The 23,142-nt window shown below is 42.6% G+C and overlaps 3 protein-coding genes across 7 annotated transcripts; 1 reads left to right on the top strand and 2 right to left on the bottom strand.

The window, feature by feature from the left end:
- The first annotated feature begins 465 nt into the window (after nucleotides 1-465).
- On the top strand, nucleotides 466-8,808 carry ccdc92 (coiled-coil domain containing 92). 3 transcript variants are annotated; one of them, XM_055050834.1, is made up of 5 exons: nucleotides 466-538; nucleotides 715-854; nucleotides 4,394-4,565; nucleotides 4,784-4,825; nucleotides 7,008-8,808. In XM_055050834.1, the coding sequence occupies exons 3-5, from the start codon at nucleotides 4,430-4,432 to the stop codon at nucleotides 7,829-7,831; spliced, it is 1,002 nt and encodes a 333-aa protein (XP_054906809.1). In that variant the 5' UTR covers nucleotides 466-538; nucleotides 715-854; nucleotides 4,394-4,429; the 3' UTR covers nucleotides 7,832-8,808. The 3 variants fall into 3 exon arrangements, with proteins under 3 accessions (XP_054906809.1, XP_054906810.1, XP_054906811.1); XM_055050835.1 differs by having other exon boundaries at nucleotides 469-538; nucleotides 712-854; XM_055050836.1 differs by lacking the exon at nucleotides 715-854 and having other exon boundaries at nucleotides 490-538.
- A 1,695-nt stretch (nucleotides 8,809-10,503) lies between these two features.
- chmp7 (charged multivesicular body protein 7) lies at nucleotides 10,504-14,815 on the bottom strand. Of its 3 annotated transcripts, none has more exons than XM_055050832.1 (10): nucleotides 14,108-14,815; nucleotides 13,861-14,032; nucleotides 13,300-13,485; nucleotides 12,703-12,836; nucleotides 12,518-12,566; nucleotides 12,322-12,441; nucleotides 12,133-12,231; nucleotides 11,980-12,037; nucleotides 11,173-11,289; nucleotides 10,504-10,985 (listed from the first exon to the last, which is right to left on the bottom strand). In XM_055050832.1, exons 1-10 carry the CDS (start codon nucleotides 14,368-14,370, stop codon nucleotides 10,930-10,932), a joined length of 1,254 nt encoding a protein of 417 aa, XP_054906807.1. In that variant the 5' UTR covers nucleotides 14,371-14,815; the 3' UTR covers nucleotides 10,504-10,929. The 3 variants fall into 3 exon arrangements, with proteins under 3 accessions (XP_054906807.1, XP_054906805.1, XP_054906806.1); XM_055050830.1 differs by having other exon boundaries at nucleotides 11,068-11,289; nucleotides 14,108-14,813; XM_055050831.1 differs by having other exon boundaries at nucleotides 11,068-11,286; nucleotides 14,108-14,656.
- A 1,305-nt stretch (nucleotides 14,816-16,120) lies between these two features.
- lgi3 (leucine-rich repeat LGI family, member 3) lies at nucleotides 16,121-22,852 on the bottom strand. The gene is given in 12 exon segments (XM_055050829.1): nucleotides 16,121-17,273; nucleotides 17,624-17,714; nucleotides 17,807-17,971; nucleotides 18,089-18,258; nucleotides 18,460-18,531; nucleotides 19,200-19,271; nucleotides 20,605-20,676; nucleotides 21,452-21,523; nucleotides 22,419-22,700; nucleotides 22,702-22,748; nucleotides 22,750-22,783; nucleotides 22,785-22,852. Coding segments are annotated over 12 exon segments (1,875 nt in total). The 3' UTR covers nucleotides 16,121-16,543.
- Nucleotides 22,853-23,142: the final 290 nt, after the last annotated feature.

Here is a 23,142-nt window from a genome sequence, read left to right as displayed (position 1 = left end):
TAAGCATAAAGTATATGTGAATAGTTTTTGACTATTAATGAATATCGTCATCTCAGTTTCTTGTTTGTTTGGGGTTTTGTTGTTGTTGTTGTTTTGTTTTGTTTCCTAAACATTCAAATTTGTTCATGGTGCAATTTTTACCTACTTTTTATTCCTCTCAGAAGAGTATGCAGCGTGGATGTGGAGAGAGAGAAATAGGAGTGAAGAAAATTAAAAATAAAAAACTTTTCCTTAGACTCCCACTGAAGAGCAATAGCGCCCTCTGCTGTCCACCAGCTGTCTGAGAGCTTTCTCAGCCTTGCATCCTTTCGCATCTTTTTACGTTTGCCATTCTGTATCCACCTGACGCCGGCAGGACGCATCATCTCAATAAAAACCTTATCATCGCATTGCAACGTCTCAACGGTATCGCTAGGGGGCGTAAGCACAGCTGTAAAGTACATCGGAAGGACTCCGTTGCCATGGCGATGACGCTTATCAACGCAAAACGGTCGCATTCTAAGGGCATCCGCTACTTGCGCAGTTTATATTATTTAAGGTTAGTAATCGTTGTTTTTTCATCCCCTTCCTTTCTAATAGACGCCTTTGAAAATTCGTAGATGTATTTGTAATGAACATTACAAACTGGAAGATGTAAACAGAGTGTAAATGTTGAGCATGTTGCCAGTGTTTCCTCCGGCTTCCCATGGTGCATCGCTTTATTTTGTCTAGTAGCTCAGGGAGATCTGACAGGAAGACGGGCGAGCCGCCGGCAGCATCACCGCCATGACCTGCGAGGTGGACTGTTAGCCTGTTCGACCGCCGTTTGTCGCGCTTTGGCAGCTTGTCGACGGCCACGTACTTTCAGCTGAAAGGTGAGCCGACTTCATTGTTTGCGGTTTAACGTTGGGCGTCCTTTAGCTTTCTAGCTAGGCTACATCAATAAAGGCTTAATTCACCTGCTCCAGCAGAGGAATTGTTGCGGCAATTAAAACGTGACGATTAAACTGCGACAGTGCTGTCAGTGTGAGCTTGCTTTGCTCATTTAACGCTTCAGTCCCAGTTTTGTGCCGTCATGAGTGTTTGGAGTATTTGAAATATTTTTGTCTCAGTCAGTTTATGCACGCGCAATGGCGCGAGGCGTCAATAAACGTTGTGCCCTATTTAGTGGGTGGCGTCGCATTTTCAGAAACATCCAGAAAGCCAGTCTGCGTTGCTCATGACCGGCACCTTCGTTTTTGAGCGCAGCAATTGTTTGCGAGGGTAAGGTTTGTTGCTTCTGGCTGGTGACCAGCCTGCTTGCGGCTCCTTAAACTGGACAGCTCCTCCCTGAGTCGCAGCCCAGCACAACGCCGGCTGCAAGGACAGCCTTTCTGATGACCCCCACCAAATGCGGAGGTGACATCTTTGTATTGTTATGAAGCAGCACGGCTCCGATGCATTGTTTGACATCAAGAGAGAATGCCATAGCCTGACTGTTGCTGATTGAAAGTTTACGACTCTGCTTGAGGGAAGCGACGATCCCCTGGCTGCTGCTGTCTGGAGCAGCAGAGGCATTGTATTCAGGGTGCTGTCCGCAATGCAGGTGCTGAAATGTAAAGTGTCAGGGATGCCTGCCGACCTCCTGCCAGATACTTGTGCCATCACAGAGATGCAAGCAGTAATTGTTAGGGGACACACTCTCTCCTCTTGCACAATTATTTTGTTGCTGTTGTAATGCTCTGGTGTTTGGAACATGAGCAGGGCCGGCCCTAAATTGGATTTGGATTTGGGGTTCCTTCCTCCTGGACCCCAAATCCAGGAAAGAAGGACAGTTGGACAGATGGGTGGATGGATGGGTTGGTTGAATGTAGATATAAATAGGTTGCAGGTTGATTCTGTATAAAATTGACCAATGCACACACTGACCAAATAAAAATTGGATTGTTAACGTTAATAATACAAACGTATTTGTGTGTATGATTACTTACATTTAAAATGAATTCATATGAATCAAACATTCATTTAAACTTATCTATAAATTTGATGTGTTGAGATCCATGTACTGCATAAGAAGCAAAACACTGGAAGTTGTAATGAGCGTTTTACTGGTTCAAACTGCGAGAAACCCCACATGTGGCTATCAAGTAAATATGTGTTATAGCAGGTTTGGTCCTACAGTGAGTGACGTCCAGACACACGGCAGGAATGACACAGGAACACATTTCGCTCATGAACATTCAGATGCAGATGTGAAATCTGACTAAACTCCTCGAGATCACACGTGAGTTCAGAGCTAACAAAGATGACAACATGACGGTTTCTGAAATATTTTTAAACAGAGAAAATAAAACAAAAAGATGGTTCCCTGCCATGGTTTTATCACCTTGCTTTCTGATTGGCTTAAAGATCTTGCAGTGTGAACAAGGCAATGGTTTGCTTAAGCCGTGGACCAGATTTGAACAGAAACCTTTGTAAGTTTTCCAAAAATACAAAGCTCATTACAGATACAACAGATCAGGAGAGGCAGTATATTTCCCAGCGAAATCTGGTAGAATGTATTTCGAACATTGAGCTTGATTACGGGAAGTTGCTCCTAAGAACTTGTATTGGCTTAGTTACTTCCTAATGTTTCATGCTGCTGCGATTTATCTATAGTTTATTATTTAGAATCTCTTTTTGGGAAAATATTGATTAACACAGTCAGCACCAGCTGCAGGTATAAACTTGAATTTGTTACTGTGTTCTGCTGGTCAGCTGGATGAAAAAAGTCTCCAACAATTACCCTCGTTGTGAAGTCTAAAGAAGCAACACCCTTTACTAGTACTGCTTCAAAGTTTAGTCAGTGCTTATTCAATATTGTTGCAAATATCTGTGTAAAAGCCAAACTAACGATAAATGTTCAGCACTTAGATTTTGTTATGCTTCGTATTTATGCACAGACAGTGCATTTGGTTTGAGAACGTTACAGTAGGAGACTTGTGTTGGCTTAGGATAGTATCTTCTTCCTAATGTCTCCTGCTGCTGCAGCTCATGTATAATTCATCGTTCTTCATCTCAGTTTGAAAAAAACTCCGGATGGGTGTGTTTGTGCATAAAAAAAAAAAAAAAAAAAATCAAAAGAGACCCAAACATGATGTTTGATTAACTTCATTGAAAGGATGAAGTTAATCTTAATCCTCTTTTTTATCCGCCATGCTGCAGTGTGTTGCATGAGCTGCGTTGATAGTGAAGCTGTCTGAGGTCATGTCTTTGCGAGCGGAAAGCTTTCTGAGCTATTCTAGGAAAGAGCTGGGATGAGAGATATGCTTGAAGCGCCGGGTTTACCGGAAGGACTTCACATTACTCATCAATAATAGATTATCCCCTCAGCCTTTATGACACACCGCTGGCTGTGTTTGTTCTAAACAGTCTGGGTTTTTGGTGTTGGCACCGCCTCTTACATTTCCCCATGAAAATGAAAATGTTTGGGCATCCGCCGAAATGAGGGAGCCCGCTCAGTCAGGTGTCTTAGGATGAATTATTCATGTTGGTGACATGGTGATGTAAGAGTGAGAAGCTCTGGGATATTTAATTGAAGCTCTTTCCTGTATGCAGAGATAGGGTGTGGGGGGCAATACAGGGATCAATGTGCTGTTATCTCTTAGTCTGATGTTGGTGTCTCTCAGAGGGAGGAGATTGTTAGATTGATTGATTATGTCTCTTTGTGGCCTGAAGGGAGGGGCATGACAGGGAAGGAAGAGGAGTTTTTTGTTGTTGTTTTTTTTTTTCTTCAGGCTGATCTGCCGCGCCCAGTTTGAGCATCATATGCATCAGTGTGTGAAGCTTCGGTGTCTTTGGTAGTCATGGTATGGACGCTGGAGGGTACATTTCATCTAATGCTGAGTATGAATCTCAGTTTGTCTATAAAAATCTCTCCCAAATAGGGCTGCACGATGGATCTTAAATAGACCGTCATCCAAATAAGTCGCAAAAGACTGCTTGGAATGCAGAATTTGTTGGCGAGCATATTGTTATAAATTCACACTTTGCATGCCGATATGGTATTCAGCCTGTCGGATGGAGTCTCAGTGCAGCAGATGCTCTCATCTGACAGATTCTTAGGGGTGAGCATTTATTGTATCGTTTATCATGATACATTTCTTAGAAAGTTCTTGTTGTCATTTTATCATAATTACAAAATTGCCTCAAAATATTGGGATGAAACTTTAAGTATAGCGCACAGATTCCAGTTTCTTCCAGTTTTATAAAGATGTACATAAACATTCTGAAATAAATGTAGTTTTTATTGTAGTAGCATGTGGAGAAGTAACTCCTGGAGAGAAAAAAAAAAAAAGCTGTGGAGCTTCTTGATGCCCTTGTGGTTTGTAGGCTGAACTGTGACAAAGTTGGGTGTGGTGGCTGGCTTGACACTTTCTGTCTTTGTGGGTTTAAGGTTCCAGGTGTGGTGGGGATCCAAACAGATATCGCCATGGCCTCAGCAAACGTAACTCTGGAGAATCAGCTGCACAGTGCTCAGAAAAACCTGCTTTTTCTGCAGCAGGACCATGCTAACACACTAAAGGGGCTACATGCAGAAATCCGCCGATTACAGCAGCAATGCACAGGTGAGCGCATGCATAATCAGCTTCTTGGTTCTCTGGTAAGTCAGTATATTTCAGAGAATTTCAAACGCATAAAAGCTGAATTATTATGGCGGCAAACAATTCTTTAATGTCCAAAACCAAGCACAAAGTTCTCAATCCTCAAAGCTTAGTTTGTGGGGAGCAATTTGTCAGACAGATACTTTGTTCCATGTTTCAACCTCATCTTTTTTTTTCCACAGATTTGACATATGAGCTCACCGTGAGAAGCTCCGATCCATCAGGTAAGCCACTATTGTCCTGCTTTATGCAGTTATTGCTCAATCAAAGTGGATTTAGAACTCCGGAAGGATTTTTTTTTTAATTACGCTGGTTAATTTTGTAAAGAAAAACATGCATGTCTTTACTAGCTGAAATGAAATCATTCTTAATCATGGATTATATTTTAGATCATGTCAATAAGGATCCATCAAGTGACAATTTCATCCTAATCCACTTCATTTGCTATTGCCTCTCCTCTTTAAATCTGTGTCTGAGATTCACTGCTCTTTTGTCTTTAAGCTCCTTTAGGGCGTGAGCTTGTAGTTGTTTTAGATGCTAATTTAAAATGCTGATAATCTACTCCCAGTTGTAAAAACAATATCCTATTGCCATGGTTACACACATTCACAACTTGTCTGAAAATAATAACAAAAAAGTGCACAGCATCCAAAACCAGGCATTCCACATATTGGAAGTGTCAAATTTAGCTAAGGATTTAGCATTTTATAAGGAATAGTGTTGTCATGCTAGCTATACTCATCTGTGCTAATGACTGAATGAAGATGTCAAAGAGATTTTAATTGCCACTGCTCTGAACCATTAATGATCATACATATGAGGAAGACCAGAAAAAAAAAGTTTGCATGTTGTTGTTATTGCTGCTTATAGTCCAGGAGAAAGTGTGACTGGCTAAGATGGTAATCAGTGAATCAAAGCTTTTCGAAAAACTGGCGATTGTGAAATCTGAAGGAAAATGTTGCTATTAACAACATTCTATTTCAAATTAATTCAGTAGTCACTTTCATGTTAAAAAAAAAAAAAGTCAGATGAATTCATGTGTGATTTCAAAATGTTATGATGGCATCTAAGGGAGTGCTCCACTTTCCAACAGCAGCTCCAGAGTAAACTCTGCACCACAGAGAGCTACAAATGAATGTCACCTGCTGAAATAGCTTCCTCTGCCAGCTCTGGTCTTACCCAGGAAGCACTGCTCCGTCCTGTCTGACTCACTGCTGTTGATTACAGCTCCCCCAGCTGCCGCTTCCCTCTAAACCATAAAGTCACATCCCCGTCTGATTCACGCTCTGCTGGTGAAGGTGTCTTGAATATGAAGATCACGGTGTGACGATGTAGGCTTTTCGACAGAGCTGTGTTGGCTCAGCATTGCTAAAGCCTCCAATCTGACTCACCGTCATGTTAGTGTGGGACATCTCTTAGATTGGAGTGCAGGAAATGAGATTATCTGCTGCAGCGCTAATGCACAGCATCCAACCTGCTCGCTGCAGCTGCGCCAACTGGGCTGGACGAGCACCAGCCCCCCCTGGTGAAGGGAATATAATACTCTTGTTTCCAGCCATTCAATTTTTTAAATGCTAGACTGAGACCAGGGAATGAAAAGTGAGGTGCAAGTTTCTAAACTTTTGAATGTGAAACAACAGTAGGAAGATGTGATGTTTTGTTTTTTTTGTCATAACAACCGATTAATCAGTGGTAACAACTGAAAAAGTGCAGGGGACTTTTCTTCTACATGTGCAAATTCAAGAAAAGCGGGAGACATCTTATACAAAATGGTTTATGCAAAAAAAAACTTTTAAGTAGTTTTTTTTTTTTTTTTTTGCGTCACAGCTTTTATCTTACAAGTTGTGAATCAAGGGGTTAAATCAGAAGGGGTCGAAGGGATTTGTAAAAATTCAGCCGAGTTTCAGTGATGATGTTTTTCAGAAAAATTTAAATAAAATTTTAAAAAAAACTTTAAGGTGATTGGTCAGATTTTGTGGAAACGTTATGATAATTTGTAAAAAATAAAATAAAATAAAATCCAAGTCTACGCAAAATAGACTGGGAATAAGCCAGGCACAAAATTTGCGAATGATGACTGAATTCGCATTAGAAGTTGACTGTAATTTGCTGCCCAGACGGTACGGCATGTCGGTCGGCTGCAGTGAGGCGTTGCAGAGTCAGGTAGGAGCTGCAGTGATGGAGATGAGAGCCAGTAAAAGCTGTAATGTGAGACCAGAGCTCTCTGACCACTGCAAACGACTCTCCAAAGGATCCTGCTGTCTCTCTCGGTGCTGACAGACTGTCTGAGCTTAATGCCTCAGTGTTTAGTCTAAAGTGTGTGTTTCTTTTTTTCTTCTTCTCTATTATTTATTATTTATATCACACATTTAACAGCTGTGATGTTGCTCATTACTGTGTGTGCAGACAGCAGCGAGGAACGATGCAGGGAGCTGCAAAGGAGGTGTGAGGAGCTGGAGGCCCAACTTAAAAAGAAGGAGGAGGAGAACACAGAGCTGCTCCGGGACCTGGAGCAGAAGAACGCCATGATTTCGGTCCTGGAAAACACCATCAAAGAGCGGGAGAAGAAGTACCTGGAGGAGCTCAAGATGAAGAGCCACAAGCTGGCCGTGTTGTCTGGGGAGCTGGAGCAGAGGGCAAGCACCATCGCTTACCTCACCTCGCAGCTTCACGCCACGAAGAAGAAGCTTTTGGCCGGAAGTTCCTCCGAGGCGAGTCCCAACGTCAGTCCCATCAGCTCCTACAAGCCGACGCCTCCCCCCGCCAAGGACAGGCAGCCTGAAACGCCGCGTCGCCGGATGAAGAAGAGCCTCTCCCAGCCTCTTCACCCGGAGCTGACGGAGGTGTACCGCCTGGGCCCGGACGGCAGGCGGGTTGTCCTGCGAGAGCCGGTCGACGCCATGCCCGACCCGACCCCGTTCTTGCAGGCGGGCCGGGAGTCTCCCGACGCCCAGCAGGTGGTGCGTGAGCGCCCCACAGTGATCCCTCCCATCGCCTCCGACCGCTCCCCCATCCCTCCCCTGGGTGCCGCGGCCAGCCCCCGACACAGCCCCCGACACAGCCCGGCTCGGGAGCGCCAGCACAGGGCCCACGTGGGCGTGGCGCACCGCATCCCGCATGGCACCCCGGCCCTCGCCCCGCCGCAGGCCGAGCTGGAGACGCTGGCAGTGGACCAGGTCAACGAGGACAAGGTTCTGCAGAAGCGCTCGGAAGCCGATAGGACAGTTTAACACTGCAATGCTGCACCTGCGCATTAACACAGATGCACATCTAGGGCCAGATGCATAAAACTCTGGTTTTATGACTAAAAGGAGCGTGAGCACAAAGGCAAAAATGTGTTTATGCATTCTGTTTGCCAGATTTATAAAGAGTGCCTTGCAGAGGTATTCATACTGCTTGAACTTTTTTGGATTTGATCACGTCATAAACGCTAACTTCAGTGTGTTTTAGGTGAATTTCTGCTGCTAAAGCAGTGCATAACTTTAAAAAGGGAAGGAAAATGATACATGGCTTTTTAAAAGTGTTTTATAAACAATTTGAATAGTGAGGTTCATGCCATGAACCTCACCATTCCCCAAAAAACTCCCAATGAGTTTTTTTTTTTTGCACTATGCACATGCTTATACTTTGCTCAACCTTACGCTTTATTTTTAAGTCTTTGCAGCGTTTGACAGAGTAAAATTCTTATCACCACAGCTCTCCAAATACATATGCATGCAACGTTTTTGTTGTTTTTAGAAACCGACTATCATTTTCCTTCCCCTCACAATTTCTGTTGACCTATTGAATAAAATTCAATAAAATAAAATGTGATTTTAATGTTAAATGTAAAAAAGAGAAAAAGTTCTAGGCATATGAACACCTTTATCAGGCACTGCAGGATGTGCTTCTGTCACAACATTCAAATCATTTTGAAATTTTACACTTCCTCCATACTTTAACCCCATTTCAGGCTCAAAGTGTGGAGGAAGTGTGTTTAGTCTCGGCTGTGAGCCCATGAACACAACAAATCCTGATTTAAAACCTGTGACATATGCAACTCCACTTTCTAAGTTCAAAGCAACGAACCTCGGTGGAAGAAAAATAGAAACAGTATTGCACATGTGGGGCTTTAAAGCACACAAGCCTACATATCGTCCTCTGCAAGAAGCTAAAGCAGCGAATAATGGTTCTATTAAAGTCTTACCAAGGTCTTCCAACTCCTCCAGATGAGCCTGCTTGTTTCATTTTACCTCAAATTCTGTTTTTGTGACTTTATTTTATTATCTCTCACACTGCACATTGTTCTCACATACACGCAGATCCAATGTGTAGAGAAGGGTACATGCATTGTGTTTGCTTTTTGCATTATTTATGCATCTGACCCTAGCGTATACACACACACACACACACACACACACTGCGAGAACAGCGAAGAGCCTGAACCACTGTGCAGCCCGCTTTTTACGCAACACAGCAGTATAAACGTCATTTTGTGCTACTCCACGAGAACCTTTATGTTTTCTTCTTCTATGGTAGAAATGGACTACTGTAAAGCACGCCAAATGAGTTTTATTAACCTCCCAATTTGTTTTTGTTTTTTTTATCCTATTCACATCTTGACCTTTTTGCTTCGACCTGTCGGATCTGTTTTATGTGGTGCAAACAACCAATTCTCAGCCAAATATCTGCGTCAGTGCCTGCTTAACCGGCCGAGTCGTGCTCAAGCTGTGAAACGTAGTCATGGCTGGAAGTCACCTTTACATATGTGGAGTACAAAGGATGTAGCAGCAGTCAATAATATAGCAAGACGTTCAGCAGCGGCTTCGTAGGATAGAGGTGACGTAATCACACTGCTGCTCCGTACATATCTGTCTTTATTTGGTATCTGTATGCTCTCGTGACTGTAGGTAGAAGCTGCGATGTGTTTCCTTTGCTTCGTAGAAGGAAGCAGCACTGGACACATTTTAATGCTGTATGGATATATATATATATATATATATATATATATATATATATATATATATATAGATATATATATATATATATATATGGATATATATCGAGCGTGTCTGAGGGAAGATGGAGGTTTTCGTTTAGGTTTGAACAATATTCATTAATGCTTTTTGTCGTACAAGGGCATTTTTCAAACACTGCTGGATATTGTGATATTACCAACTGTACTTTTTAAGAGGCTGTCGATTTGTAATGAGTTTTTATTATTATTATTATTATTTATTTATTGTTAATGACCCAGCAGGGGAAAATAAAGAAAAACAACAACCCTGATGCACTCTGTACCTATAACACCGCCACAATAATGGTAATTAAATCTCTTAATAGCCTGCTTTTCACAATAAAATCACTTGCCATTAAAGGATATAAAATCATTATATTACTGCAGTGCTTTCGTTTTTGGTTTGGTTACTTGGTTCGAGTGAATGTCGCAAAAGCTGGAGGAAAGGTCACTTTACTGGGCCAGGTTTGTTTGTCAACAGCGGCGCCCCTGAGATGAGGTCAGGGGGAAATGTCACTAAAGTATTAAGTATTTTTGAATATTTATAATACATAGTGACTCATCTGAGGAGTTGTCATTTTGAACTCTGGGCCACCATTTGTGCTTCAGCAAGAACATAAACTGACATCTTGTCACACTATTACAGTCAGATGATTATTGGATCACCAAACTTAGTAATCAAAAGGAGAAATAACCCAAGACTGGATTTTTTATATTTTTTTAAAGAACAGAAGTTGCCATGGCGCAGAGGAGTCGCCTCAAAACTATTTTGTCGGACATTTTGAAACAATCAGAAGAGAAGAGGATTCACAATGTTGTCCAAGAGGTCAGTGTTGCTCGGATGAGTGTAGACCAACAGGGCTTTTTATCTTTTATTGATTTAACACAAATAAACCTTAAGACACGTGATTAAAATAAATTTTATTTTTTTTGACAAACATATTTGGTTAAACTCACTTTAGGCGTTCTTTTCCACCCTTCCATCTACATCTCAACAATAAACTTGGTTATGATAAATCATTTGGCATGACTTTCTGTTACACAGCTTCGTCTTTACACCTTAGAAGGCCACTTTCACACACTTTACACAACAGTCTATGACGAGCATCCACGTATAATCGATAAACACAGGACAAACCATGGGTGCGGTTCTCTTAACCGGTTTAAAAGCATTCCCGCTGGAGCCAAAGGATTATTCAAATTACGACAGCAAGCAAGTTAAAAAGTAGATCTGCACTATTTTCCAGAAAGTCCAGATCGGCATGCTTCCTCTGTACTTGTCTTTATTAAAGGAAGTAAAGTGCTTTGTTTTGACTTGGATGTCGACGAAAATCACTGAGCGGCCTCTGCTCTCCTCCCTGGTGATGTTGCCTTCTTCTGTGGAGATCCTGAAAGCAAAGACAGTTTACCGACGTGTCGTCTGGAACGGCTGAAAGACGAAAAGACCTGAAGGACTCTGAAGGTGCGCACCTGTTTCTGATAAGGTTAACCGATTAAGTTCTTCCTCTAGCGCCCCAGCGGGAACATGCAAGTGGCCGCGGGGTACATCAGGCAGAGAACTGAGGATCTGCTCACCGGTGGGACCCAGGCGGTTCGTTGGGACTGCAGGTAGACCTGATGTGTTCACATCTGGCTCTGACTCGTCCAGCAACGCTTTCAGCTCCTCCTCCAACTCGTCCATGTCTTCATCTACTGACAAGAAGCGTAGTATATCAAGCTCAGCACTCATTATTAGACTTATTGTGTAGAAGTGTTGGGGGAATGATTGCAAAAGGTATGCAAGTTTTTATTTTTTGCATAAAAAATAAAATCACCTGTTTCATAAATTTTTCAAATTTATGGAATTTCACAACTTGGTGGACTAGTATATTCTGCAAGTTATGCTTAAAAATACAAAACAGTACGTTACCGGCACATAAACAAAAAGAAAACGTAAAAAACGATGGCATTTATACTTGGGGAAGATCAGAAGTAAAAAACAAAGTCAGAACTAAACAAATGGAACAATACATCTAAGGAAACTAAAGAGACATAAATTGTGTCTTTTAAGAAAATATTAAATATATAATATGCTAAAATGAGACACATTGACTCAGAGTGCTGTGTCAATACAAGGAGAAGATCTTTTTCTGTTATTTTTCTTTTTTAATACACTAGTTTGTGTATTTAAAAAACACCAATAATAATCTTTGTTGTTTTGCAACAGTGATCATTATTGGTGGTTGACTGGTGCTTAATTTTACATGCGATAGATAGTAAATATACTTTTGAGAGAAACCTTTGTTTACATTTACATGTGACATGATCCGATTATGCTAAAAATAAAAAAAATAAGTAATAATAAAAAAGAAAATGAAACCAAGTAGGAACAGAATGACTTACCTGCAGCAGTTACACCACTGGAAATGGTTTGATTCACCTCATCTTGCGTGTCGCATAACTGTTAATATGGAACAGGAGCCCATAAAAAATGTGCACGAAAATCTAATAAATAACCTAAATATACAAATTCCTGTCTTAACGACGACTGCGTACGTCCTGGATCTGATCCACCAGGCTCTCGGCGCGCTCCACAGTCACATCTTTCAGCGACATCCTCAGAGCAGACACTCCGGCCTGGTAGGCCTGCATAACCTGCACACATCAGAACACACTCTTTAACCAGTGAAGGAAAATTCAGCTGCAGGAGACATGTGGACGTCTAAGATTTCAGGCCCTTCGTACCATCTTATCGGTTTGCGACTGGGCTATTCGTTCCAGGATTCCCCTGATGCTCTCCAGCTTGGCGAACAAGCCGTCTGCTCTCTTCTCCACTCTCTTCCGGCCTCTCAAACACCTCAGCGCCTGGGAGACAGAAATCCAACTTAAGTGGCGGCTGTGATTTCGAAGGTCGCATTTTAAAGTTTCTGTTCATAATGACCTGTGTTTTCTTCCCGTCTCGCAGCAGAATTCGTGCTTCCTCTTTGCATCTAGAAATCATTTTTAAGAGTGCAAGTTAGTAAAAAAGTAGAGATAAATTACTAATGGCTCTCTTGGACTAAAGTAATTCGCACTTCATATACAAGAACTAGATGTCTAACGGGAATGTTTATGTCTAACATCGACCTGTCCGCCTCCAGGCTCAGTTTCTGCACACGCTCTTCCAGTAGTTTCTCACTGCGCTGCAGCTGGTAGATCCCGATGTCTACGTCGCTCGCCGGAGACACACGATCCTGTCCCGGCTGGCAAAACTTCACAATCTGGAAAACAGAGGAAACCAGGTACGTCTTCATGAATCGTACAAACTACCTGTGTTGTATTTTAAAACTTTTTAATTGCCTTTGATTAGAGCTGCACAACATATGAAAAACAATGTTCTGTTCCCGCATAGAGCATGCGGCAACATGTTCCTCATACGATGAGGAACTGGCTAGATTGTAGTAAGTGTTAGCTCATCATTGAATGCTGCTCATTCAGACTGTTTGTTTTTGTTAATTATCTGCTGTAAAGAGTTCCTGGACGTAAATAGTTCCATTTTAAATCAGCAAGAAACTATTAACTAATTTGTTTAGCAGAGTAACAATAAAACCAGAAATATTGACCGTCTGTGTTCTGCTATCGACCTAAAACGGAAAGATAATAATCGCGTCACTGTGGCGACATTCTTGAATCATGTTTTCCCAACATCGCGCAGCTCCCAACAGTGATTATATTCTGTTTTACCTTCTCTCCCTCGTGCAAGGAAACTATGACCTGCTTGTCCTTCTGCAGCTGCAGCAGAGCCATGCACAGGGTGCTTTCATCAGCGCAGATGTTGGAGGAGAGCGTGCACAGCTCTTGAAAAGAGATGATGGAGCAGCTGGAAAAGTCACTGCTTCGGTAGACCTTCAGCAGTTCCGCGGCCTTCTCCTGAAAAAGAAGAAGAACGAAGTTGCATCGCCACGCCTCACGTCGAAATAGGAGACCGTCCGGTGCAGCTGCGTCTTACAACGAATCTGACTGTGCAGGAGATGCAGTGTCCTCATGAGAGTATTTCTTTAAAAAGTACTAAAACAACTCGGTTTTATTAGCAATTTATGCGAGAGCTCAACACACAACAAAAAATGTCATGCATTTGTATCCGGCTCATTTACTGATGACCCAAATAAAATCCAATGGGAGATGGGGACAGACTACACATGCATGCCACACTTTTCAGAGTTCTTTTTGTTTCTAGTTTGTGGTTGCAACGTGTCAAAGCGTTGCTGAAATCCAAGCTGTGGAAACAACAGGAGCGTGGCAAACCTTTACGAGCTCGATGACAACGAAAGACTCCTCCAGAGGAACTCTGTTGCTGCCCAGAAGCGTGGAGAAGGTCCACTTGAGTGGCTTCACCAGCAGCATCCCCACACTCCAGGACACCCACCCACAGTCCACGCTGGCGGCGAACTCGGACTCTCTTTGGATCTTCCCACACCTGACCCGAGAAAGAGAGAGAACAGTGAACATGACTGACTGGAGTACTGACGAGCACAGACTGGCCCACGGTTACCTGGCCATGCTCTGGATCACAGTGGACAGGCCCAGCGGTGTTTTCTCTTTCCTCTGGAAGGATTTGTTGAGGTCCTGCAGGTTGACAGTCACGGAGCCGCGCCGCCTGCAGCCCCGCATGATGAGAGCCGTCCAGAAGTCCATCCTGCTGTCCCAGTCCGTGACGTTCACGTCCCGGTTCTCCTTGAACTCGGAGAACATGACGTTCATCCGCTCGTCGTCGCTCCACTCGGGCGGCAGGCCCATATCCGGAGCGGTGGACATTTTTATGAAGCCCACACTGAAACGGTTCTGGTTCGCCGCTTCAAGCAGCCCGTCGCGGTGGCCCGGTCGCGAGGAGAGCTCGGTTTACCACCGGCGACAGAGAAAGCTAAAGCTAGCAGCTACTGCCAGATAGCATGTAGCTTCACACATCTTTTTGTCGAAGAAAATTACAGCTCCGGTGTTCAAAATCAACTGTTAGAGACTTTCACTTCGCCGCGGTGTTGTATGCTAACACCGAGCTAGCTTTTATACATCAACAATAACAAAAAAAAAATGATTGTGTGTGTTTATTATTCACACCTAGACGGGGAGGCGGCGGCTGTCCCTCTGCTCGTGACAACGGGTTCCCGCCCAGCCGGAGACGCGCTGGAGCATAAAGAAAACGCACCCAGCATTTTCTGCTAAGGAACGTCACAGTTGCAACGTTTGTACGCAAGAGGTCAATAAAAACTGAAAAATGTGGAAGCAACCAAAACAAAAGAATAATAATACAGTTATGTTACATGATAACATTGTTTTTTGTGACGGTTTAGCCAGACCTGTACCAGACATAGAGACACACCAGTTTATGTTAAAATGAAACATCTTGTTTGCACCCAAGATGTTTCATGCATGAAACATCTTTGATGAGTTGTGCATATTTTTTTAATATCAAAATACATGTTCTGACCAATTACTCAATACTTTACTTGAGTACTAATGTTCTGACTCTGGGACCTTATAACTTTAGTACAATTTCTCTGTATTTGCCCCATTCTACCACAATATGGCACTGTTTTCTTTTGCTGCTATTCCATAAAAATATATTCGTTAATCAAATACATTTAGATTCAGAAATACTAAAATAATACCAGAAGGCAATTGAACGTTGATGCATTTTTCTTTGATGAGTTGTGCATATTGATGGCTGTGGGCAGGATCGATCTCCGGTAGCAGTCTGTATCAGAGCAGTCTGAAAGAAGCCTCTGATTGTCAAGCATTTATTGACCTTTATTTTCTAGAATGCAGTTGCATTGTAAGCAACAGACCTAAGATTATTCATTTATTTAAATCATAATATATAATTATAAATTATAATATTTGATCAAAAAGAATACCATTCATAAGTTCAAAAATAATTTAAATTCAAAAATGCATCCCATTTTGTGTAACAGTCTGTATTACAGTGAATTTGAAGAAGCTTCTGACTGAAAAGGGAGAAACAATTGTTTCTACCATAACACGTAAAATATCTTTTGAATTCTACATTATGGTACTGTTATACCAAGAAACATTCAATTAATTTAACTTTTATTTTTTAATTTGTGTCCCCATTATTGTATCCTACTAGTCCTTGATTACGGCAGAACAAGTCCAGCTACAGTACAGACTGTCTCCTTACCCTCTGCACAAAATCTTAACCAGAGCTGCTACATTATGGGCTCCTCTCACTCTCTACGTGAAATTTTGCGACAGCAGCATTGAAGGCAGCAGTGTAAACTGTTAAAATGCTTAATGACTGACAAGATTTTACACCTTGCTAAAATTCTTACACCAATCTCATTTTATTGTGGACATTTGCATCGGCATTACAATGAATGGTGACAAAATGTTGATTTGATTCGAACAAGCATTTAGTCAAAAACAAGATTATGTATATATATATATATATATATATATATATATATATATATATATATATATATATATATATATATATATATATATATATATATATATATATATATATATATATATATATATGTGGATATGAAACAAAGTGTTTTAAGGTTAGCTTGTTTTATACACAGTGTCGTGCAAAAGGGTTTCCGGTTCATGTATAGTACAAAACATAGTTTTCCTCTCAGTTATTCAGCTTCTAGTGTGATCTTTCAAACAATTCTGAAAATGTATACATGCATGTTATTTAGATGTTAGTTAAATACAACACAGGAAATAAAAACAACGGCCTAGCCTTTGCTTCTTGAAATAGAACAGTGATCCAACAGTTCCACAACTCTAATATCGCAGTTAGATTTTAAACACTAGTGCAAAATATCATAAACAATCATGTAATTGGTTGACTTACTCAAAACCTCAGAGGAAACAGCAGATATTCAGTTACATGGCTTTAACATTTCTGCAGTCTTATTGGCACGTTTTAAATTGAAGGTGGATGAACACCTCCTGTTGCTCATTTGGCACTGAGATCCACCACCAGGTGCTGGTAGGCCAGGGTGTTGCCTTTGAAGCTAGCGGCCAGTAGAATGTCCTTGTTGTCGACGGACACCAGGCTGAAGCCCCTTGGGGCCCTCATGTTGAGCTCCTGGAAGGGCTGGAAGCGCTGGGTGAGGTCGTCCCACAGGTACACTCTGGAGAAGGAGAAGTCACTGCCCAGGATGAGGTACTGGCGAGCCCCCACCGTGAAGGGATACACCGCCATCGAGCCCCGAGAGGGCAGAGTCTGGATCTCCACGAAGCGCTGCCCCTCCCAGCGCAGGATCTTGGAGTCACCGATGAAGCGCGTGAGGCAGAGGTAGAGGACCTTCCTCACCCAGAAGTGCTTGACCATTTGTACGTCCGCGAGCTCCGTGATTATGGAATGGAAAGCAAACTGCTTCTGGTTCCGGTTCCACTGGTAGACCACGGGCGGCTGGGAGGCGCTGGACAGGATGAGGTGAGGCTTCCCGCCAACGTCTATGAACTCCACGTGAGTGTCCCGGTGCCACGGATGGAGGGACTGATGGGAGTAGAACCCATTGCTGTTCCAGCGATAGATACTGGTGGAGCCTGCCTTGGAGCTGTCTGCCACGACGAAATACCACTCATCGTCCAGCAGGAAAGTGTCCACAAAGTTTGGTTTTCTCACCCGGTTGGTGTCGATGTCTTGGATCTTTATAAAGCGCTGCGGTCCCTCCTCCCACCTGCGTTCACACAAAGGCTGTCAGGGGACTCCCAAAGTTCAGAGACACTTTTAGCTCTAATGGGAAAACAATTAATATCTGCTCCACTGTCTTTCCAAAGATATCAACTTAACAGTTTTTACAAGAGGACCTTTTTTCAAATTCTTCTCGACAAATTTAATCACGTTACAACCACAAACTTCAAGTTGTATTATTGGAATTGAATGGAATCAACTAGTGCAAAGTAGATTAAAAAAAAGTATGTGTGATTTTAAATTTTTTAAAGAAGAAAACCATTACATATTTGCCACTGAGTTGTTCCTTTCGGTTGCACTCACTAGCTAAATATGAAGCTGAACTGCAGGCCTTACTTGTATATGTGAGATCCACCAAAAAGTTGAGCCACAACCATGTAAAGAGTGTTGTTTATCACAACAGGTTTGCAGTACACGGCCGAGCGAGCTTCAGGAGAAAGAGGGAAGCCGAAGGAATAAAGTTTTCATTTTTTACGGAGTACAATGTATCGGTTTTTATCATCACAACCAAAAACTTACAAGTGATGTTGTGAAATCTTCTGAAGATCATCTCCACATGATCCCATATGTACAGGGTACAGAAACCAGAATCGGGCTGAGCAAAGGCCACGAACTGATCTCCACCGAACTCATAGGACTCCACCGACACCGAGTGGAAAGGGAAGGTTTCATACACAGCAAAGTCTGTTGGATGAGAAATCAGAGAGAGAACACCAATGAAACCACAGCATGACCTTCAGCAAACTGATGCAGTCAGACCGACTAAAAATAAAAAATAAAAAACAAAGAAAAGAAAAGAACCTGCTGTGATGCAGTTGAAATCTCGTGGAGTGAGATCTCGGATTCTGCGGCCCTGAAACTCAAAGGGGCTGGCGCAGTAGATGGCCGGGACTGAAGTGTTGGTCTTCTCCATCCAGTCGACCAGCCACTTGATCTTACAGTCGCAGCGGAACGAGTTCCCACGCAGGTCTCTGAATCATAAAGATGAAAAAACATCTACATCTATACATCTTTTTAGATCTCAGACACAAATCACCCGAACACCCTTTTTCAGTGATCATCCTTACCTTCAACAGTAACTCACACACTCCAGCTGTGAAATGTTAAACTTCAGAGAAACTGAGCCACTGACTGTTCTGCTTAAAGAGTTCAGGACAATATTGCAAACTTACAAATCCGTGAGGATGTCGAGGTGTTTGAAGAGATCTCTGGGCAGCTGCTGCAAGTTATTGTTTGAGAGGGATCTGCAAAATGAGAGATGGATCTGTACTGATCATCTGTCCGGTTCAAAATGCATCAATGTGCATCAGAGATGCAAAATATATATATATATAAAACAATCAACTGGCGACAGGAATCTGAAAAGATCCTCAGCTAAGTGCTAACATGTTGCACGAATGACATGCTGTTACTGAAGGAGAAAGGCACTGAATTGGTTATTTTCACTATGAGCAAGGTGTGAAACGTGAAGTTAAAGGAAAGGCAGAGATTTAAGAGTGCAGTGTTTTCTACAAAGAGTCAAGGAATGTCTGTGGTTTACTCTGAATGCAAGACAGAGCAAGTCTTTCAGGAAACAAGAAAGCTGAGAATATTACATGAATCACCTCTTTTTATCTCAGAACTTTTCAGTCTGGATTTGGATACGTTGGCAGACTTTTGAAAATCTTAGTATTGAGGGGAGGTTCTACATTTTATGTTGGGAAAATGCACTGATGTTTCTTGGTCATGCTAACCTTCCTATTTCTGCTAAATGCTAACAAAAGATGCTAAATTAGATGAGTCAAAGCTTATTTCAAAGTAACTCCTTTCTAATTGACGACTGATGAAATATTTCATCAGTGCATCTCAAAAGCAAACTTCGGTTCAGACATTTCAAAGTAAAAGATTTGCCTCCACACCCTGAAATACTCACAGATGAGTGAGAGACTTGAGTCCTCTGAAGGTATACTTGGACAGGTCCTGGATGTCATTATTCTCAATGAATCTGTGATGGGAACAAATCAATCACATTAAGATAACCTCCTGTCATCTTGTCTGCATTGCAGAAAGTCACCCTTCTTGTCGGGGTCAATGTCTGTGTTCAGTACAGCACAAATCTATCAGAAACAATTTAAGGGTGTCAGCTACGATTGCTTCTGCTTGAAAATCCGATTTAGAGTCCAATGTTAATACTTTTGACAGATGAGAATCTCACTTCGAGTCTAAAAAAACACAAAGTCATTCAAGTTCTGCAAATGGATTGTCAGCGTCACTTGATCCCGTCCTGTCTTTGCTTTGTCGATGCAGAGTTAAGGGCCAAACTCTTTGGAGGTGTCTGGAAATGACTCTATGACTTTATTAACATCCATAGCAGGCAGGCCGCAGTGAGGATGAGGTCTGAAAGCTGGGCTGCAGTCAAGCCCACTCAGCTAGCAGCCTGCCCACTCCAAGCCATCAACTAACGACTTTGTGAAGCACATCAATTCACTGGATGGCATATTCAGCTTTTTTTTTTTTTGTTTTTTTTCTTTTTCACACTGCAGAGGCTAAGTGGTAGCTGTCAGAGGAGGATTTATTTTTAATTCAACTTCTGGCCCTGTTGTTCAGCACTGCAGAGCTTCTCTGCTTAGATCTGACTGTGGATGTTAAATTTACAGTCCGTGGCAAAGACACAGCGATGAACTCTGCAAAAAATAACAGCACTGCAGAACTCCATGGCGATAACACAAGATCGGTCTGTGCAACCTTATGTAACGTTCACAGTATAGAGATGGTCTAAATATAGAGCAGAGTTGTTAACGAAAACACAACACAAGAATGGCGCATACTGAAATTACTCTGCATTTTAGCTGAGGAATGCCCGGCTTTTTGTTTGACCACCTCGCCCAGTAATAACCCTTGATCAAGATACTGCAAGTTGCCGAGGTCAACCAGGAGAATTTGCTGAATATATCCTTGGTTGTTTGCACATAAATGGCACTCTGGGGAAGCACCCAAGTAATTATAATACAGTAAATTAGTGTTTTGGAGCTGGATGGAGCATAGTGTGGTGCCATAAAAAGTAAGTCAGCCTGTGCTCAGCAGCAAACATGGAGTTCCAGCTTCCATATTTGGAAGCAATTCAAAAAAGAACATGTCAAGCCACCACAACCAACGGTGAAGTCACACCTTTGTAAACTGCCCCAATTTCTAATGCCACCCAGGGAAATCGCCCAAAAAGTCAATATCAAAGATATTTTCATTTATAGGTATAAAGGAAATGTAATGTCACTATTAATGCTTCATATTAGCTAAAGATGAAAAACACTTTCACATTGGGTGAATTCAGTGACACTCACAAGTACTGCAGGTGGGACAGACCAGCAAAAGCATCGTCGGCAATCATGGTGAAGGTGTTGGAGTTCAAGAGCCTGTTGAAAGTGAAACAGCCAGTAAAATTTGCTGCACTTCTTGAAAGTATTTGTTGAGTTTTTTAACTTTGCCACAATTTGACTACGAAACACTTTATCTTACGTAACAGACCAGCACAAAGTAGTGTATAAATGTGAAGTGGAAAACAGATAAAGGTGACTCAAATTAGATGGCGAGTGACTGCAAACCAGACTGAATCTCTATTGCACTACAAATATTTGTAAAAATAATAATAATGATGATATTTTTTAGTTCATTTGTAAAAAAAAAAAAATAAAGAATTAAAAAGAAAAAAAATGAATTTCTTCTTTACTTTAAATTACGCAGGTCTGTTATTTAAAATCCTAATCAAAACCAGTAAAGTTTGGACTTGCAAAATGACACAAAGAGGGAAAAGTATGAATCATTTTTGATACGTTCAGGATCTCCCATAAACACAGAGATCCGCACGCCGCCGCATATAAACACACACTGCTGATTGCATCTGAGGAGACAAACACGCCTTTGTGTGGCGAAGCTGCACTGAAGGGAGTCAGTCATTGGCAAAGACACTGATACTGAGCCACTTTACCCTTATTACTGCTATGTCACCAGTGCTTTCAATAAGCATTCATCTGGAGTAGAGTGGCTCAAGTCGCCTCATTGTTGCCGCTCAACAACATCGCGTCTGTCTCTGGGCATACCTGTGACACGAAGGCGCTTTTGAGCGACGGGCCTGGCTAAACTGAGTGTGTGGTGTCTGTTTGTGTAACAGTGTCGTGTTCGGCGGCTCACAGGAACTGCAGCAGGTGAAGGTGCGAGAAAGCTCCCTCTGGGATCGTCGTGAAGGCCGTGTTCACCATCGTCCTGTTCAGACAGGAAACCGTCATCAGATCCCGTCCAGGTGGGTTTTAGGTGAGCAGTGATAAAACGTGACAGCAGGTTCATAACAGGGGAAAACATCTTCCTCTCACTGGCAGCCCAACTATTTTCATTCCATCTAAGGCAGGAGTTTTTTTGCCCCCCAGCTTCCCTAAATAACTGAACAAAATGTAATGTGTGTTACTGGCTTCACAAGTAAAATTTTTCTTGAAAAAGTTATTACGACCCATTGTGGAGGGTCCAAAGAGCCACTCTGGGCTCCGGAGCCGCAGGTTACACACCCCTGACCTGCGGCCTGACCTTTGAAAAGCTGCCAGTGTCAATTTCAAAGCAACTTTTCCAAACTAGGACACACTTTTCCCATCACCACTTTCTCCCCTGTTATTAAATCAGGACATCCTCAGCCTGCGCTATTCCATCCAATCCACAGGTGTTTGAGGATAAGATGCCCCACATCAGCAAAACTCTGTGTCTTCATCACTTTACACTTTAATTCGCCGAAAGCATCTCTGTGCGCCGAGACTGGATCTCTCAGAGGAAATAAGTCTCCTGCAGTGAGCGTGGGACTCTATTGTTAGTATCCCTCTCTGGATCATTCTCCCTCATCTATATTTGGAACATTAAAGGAACAAAATCGTCTTTCTTTTCAATTTTGTTTTATTTTTATGACAATTGCTATTGTCACAGTTTTTTCTGGCAAGCACCCTACAGCTTGAAACTCATCTATGTGCACATTATATGTCATTAAAACCCAACCGAGACGTCCACGCATCATTACATAACCGTGGGTGACATCAGTGGAGTAGCCATCTGTACCAGCCTACATGCTGCCGCAGCTGGTCGTTAAAGGGATGCTTTTCTGGTAGGATTGTGGACTCACAGAGAGATGATTCCAGGGGGGAAGCTCTTGGGGATGGCCTTGGTGTCCACGCAGAAGGCGCTGTCTTTGGTGCAGGAGCAGGTCGCGGGGCAGCGAGGCACCTTCGGGGCTTTCTTGGTGTACGATTCCCCCGGCAGGCAGAGGCACAGACACACCACCGACACGAACATCAGCCTCAGCCATCTCGAGCCGAGCTCTGGCAGCATCCCGGCGCTGGGGAACGGAGGCTGGGTGCGTGAGCTTCTTGAAGTCGGTGGAGAGGCGACACACACACACAGCGCGTGCCTGTCTGCGTGCAGCTCTGTGAAAACTGAACGCAGAGAGACGGTGTGAGAGGGAGCGAAGGAGGAGGAGGAGAGGAGGAGGAAGGGTACTTCTGTATCTCCTCGGTGGGTGTGGGTGCTCTGCAGCTTCCCCTGGTTCTGCTTCTGCATCACTGCCACAGTGTACTCTGACAGGGTGACGAGCCTGGCTGCCTAAACCTGATCAATTATTCACTTTCACAGATGCAGAAAGAGGGTGCAAACCTCAGAGATTCTGCACCTCTCTGCACATCTTGATTGAAACCTGAGGTTGCAGAGGAAATGAAATGCGCGGCATGTCCGGTGCTGGATGTGTAAATCTGTGGTCGAATTTGAAAACAAATTAAAATCTGACCACTCTCTTTTTTATATATATCATTGCCTTCCGAAAATAATGGCCAAAGTCATTTTTGCCAAAAAAG

The sequence above is a fragment of the Poeciliopsis prolifica genome, unplaced genomic scaffold, assembly GCF_027474105.1.
Source record: "Poeciliopsis prolifica strain line A6 unplaced genomic scaffold, Auburn_PproV2 SCAFFOLD031, whole genome shotgun sequence".
Lineage (NCBI taxonomy): Eukaryota > Metazoa > Chordata > Actinopteri > Cyprinodontiformes > Poeciliidae > Poeciliopsis > Poeciliopsis prolifica.
The sequence above is the reverse complement of the archived record's forward strand: the minus strand, read 5'-3'. Positions and strand labels throughout refer to the sequence as shown.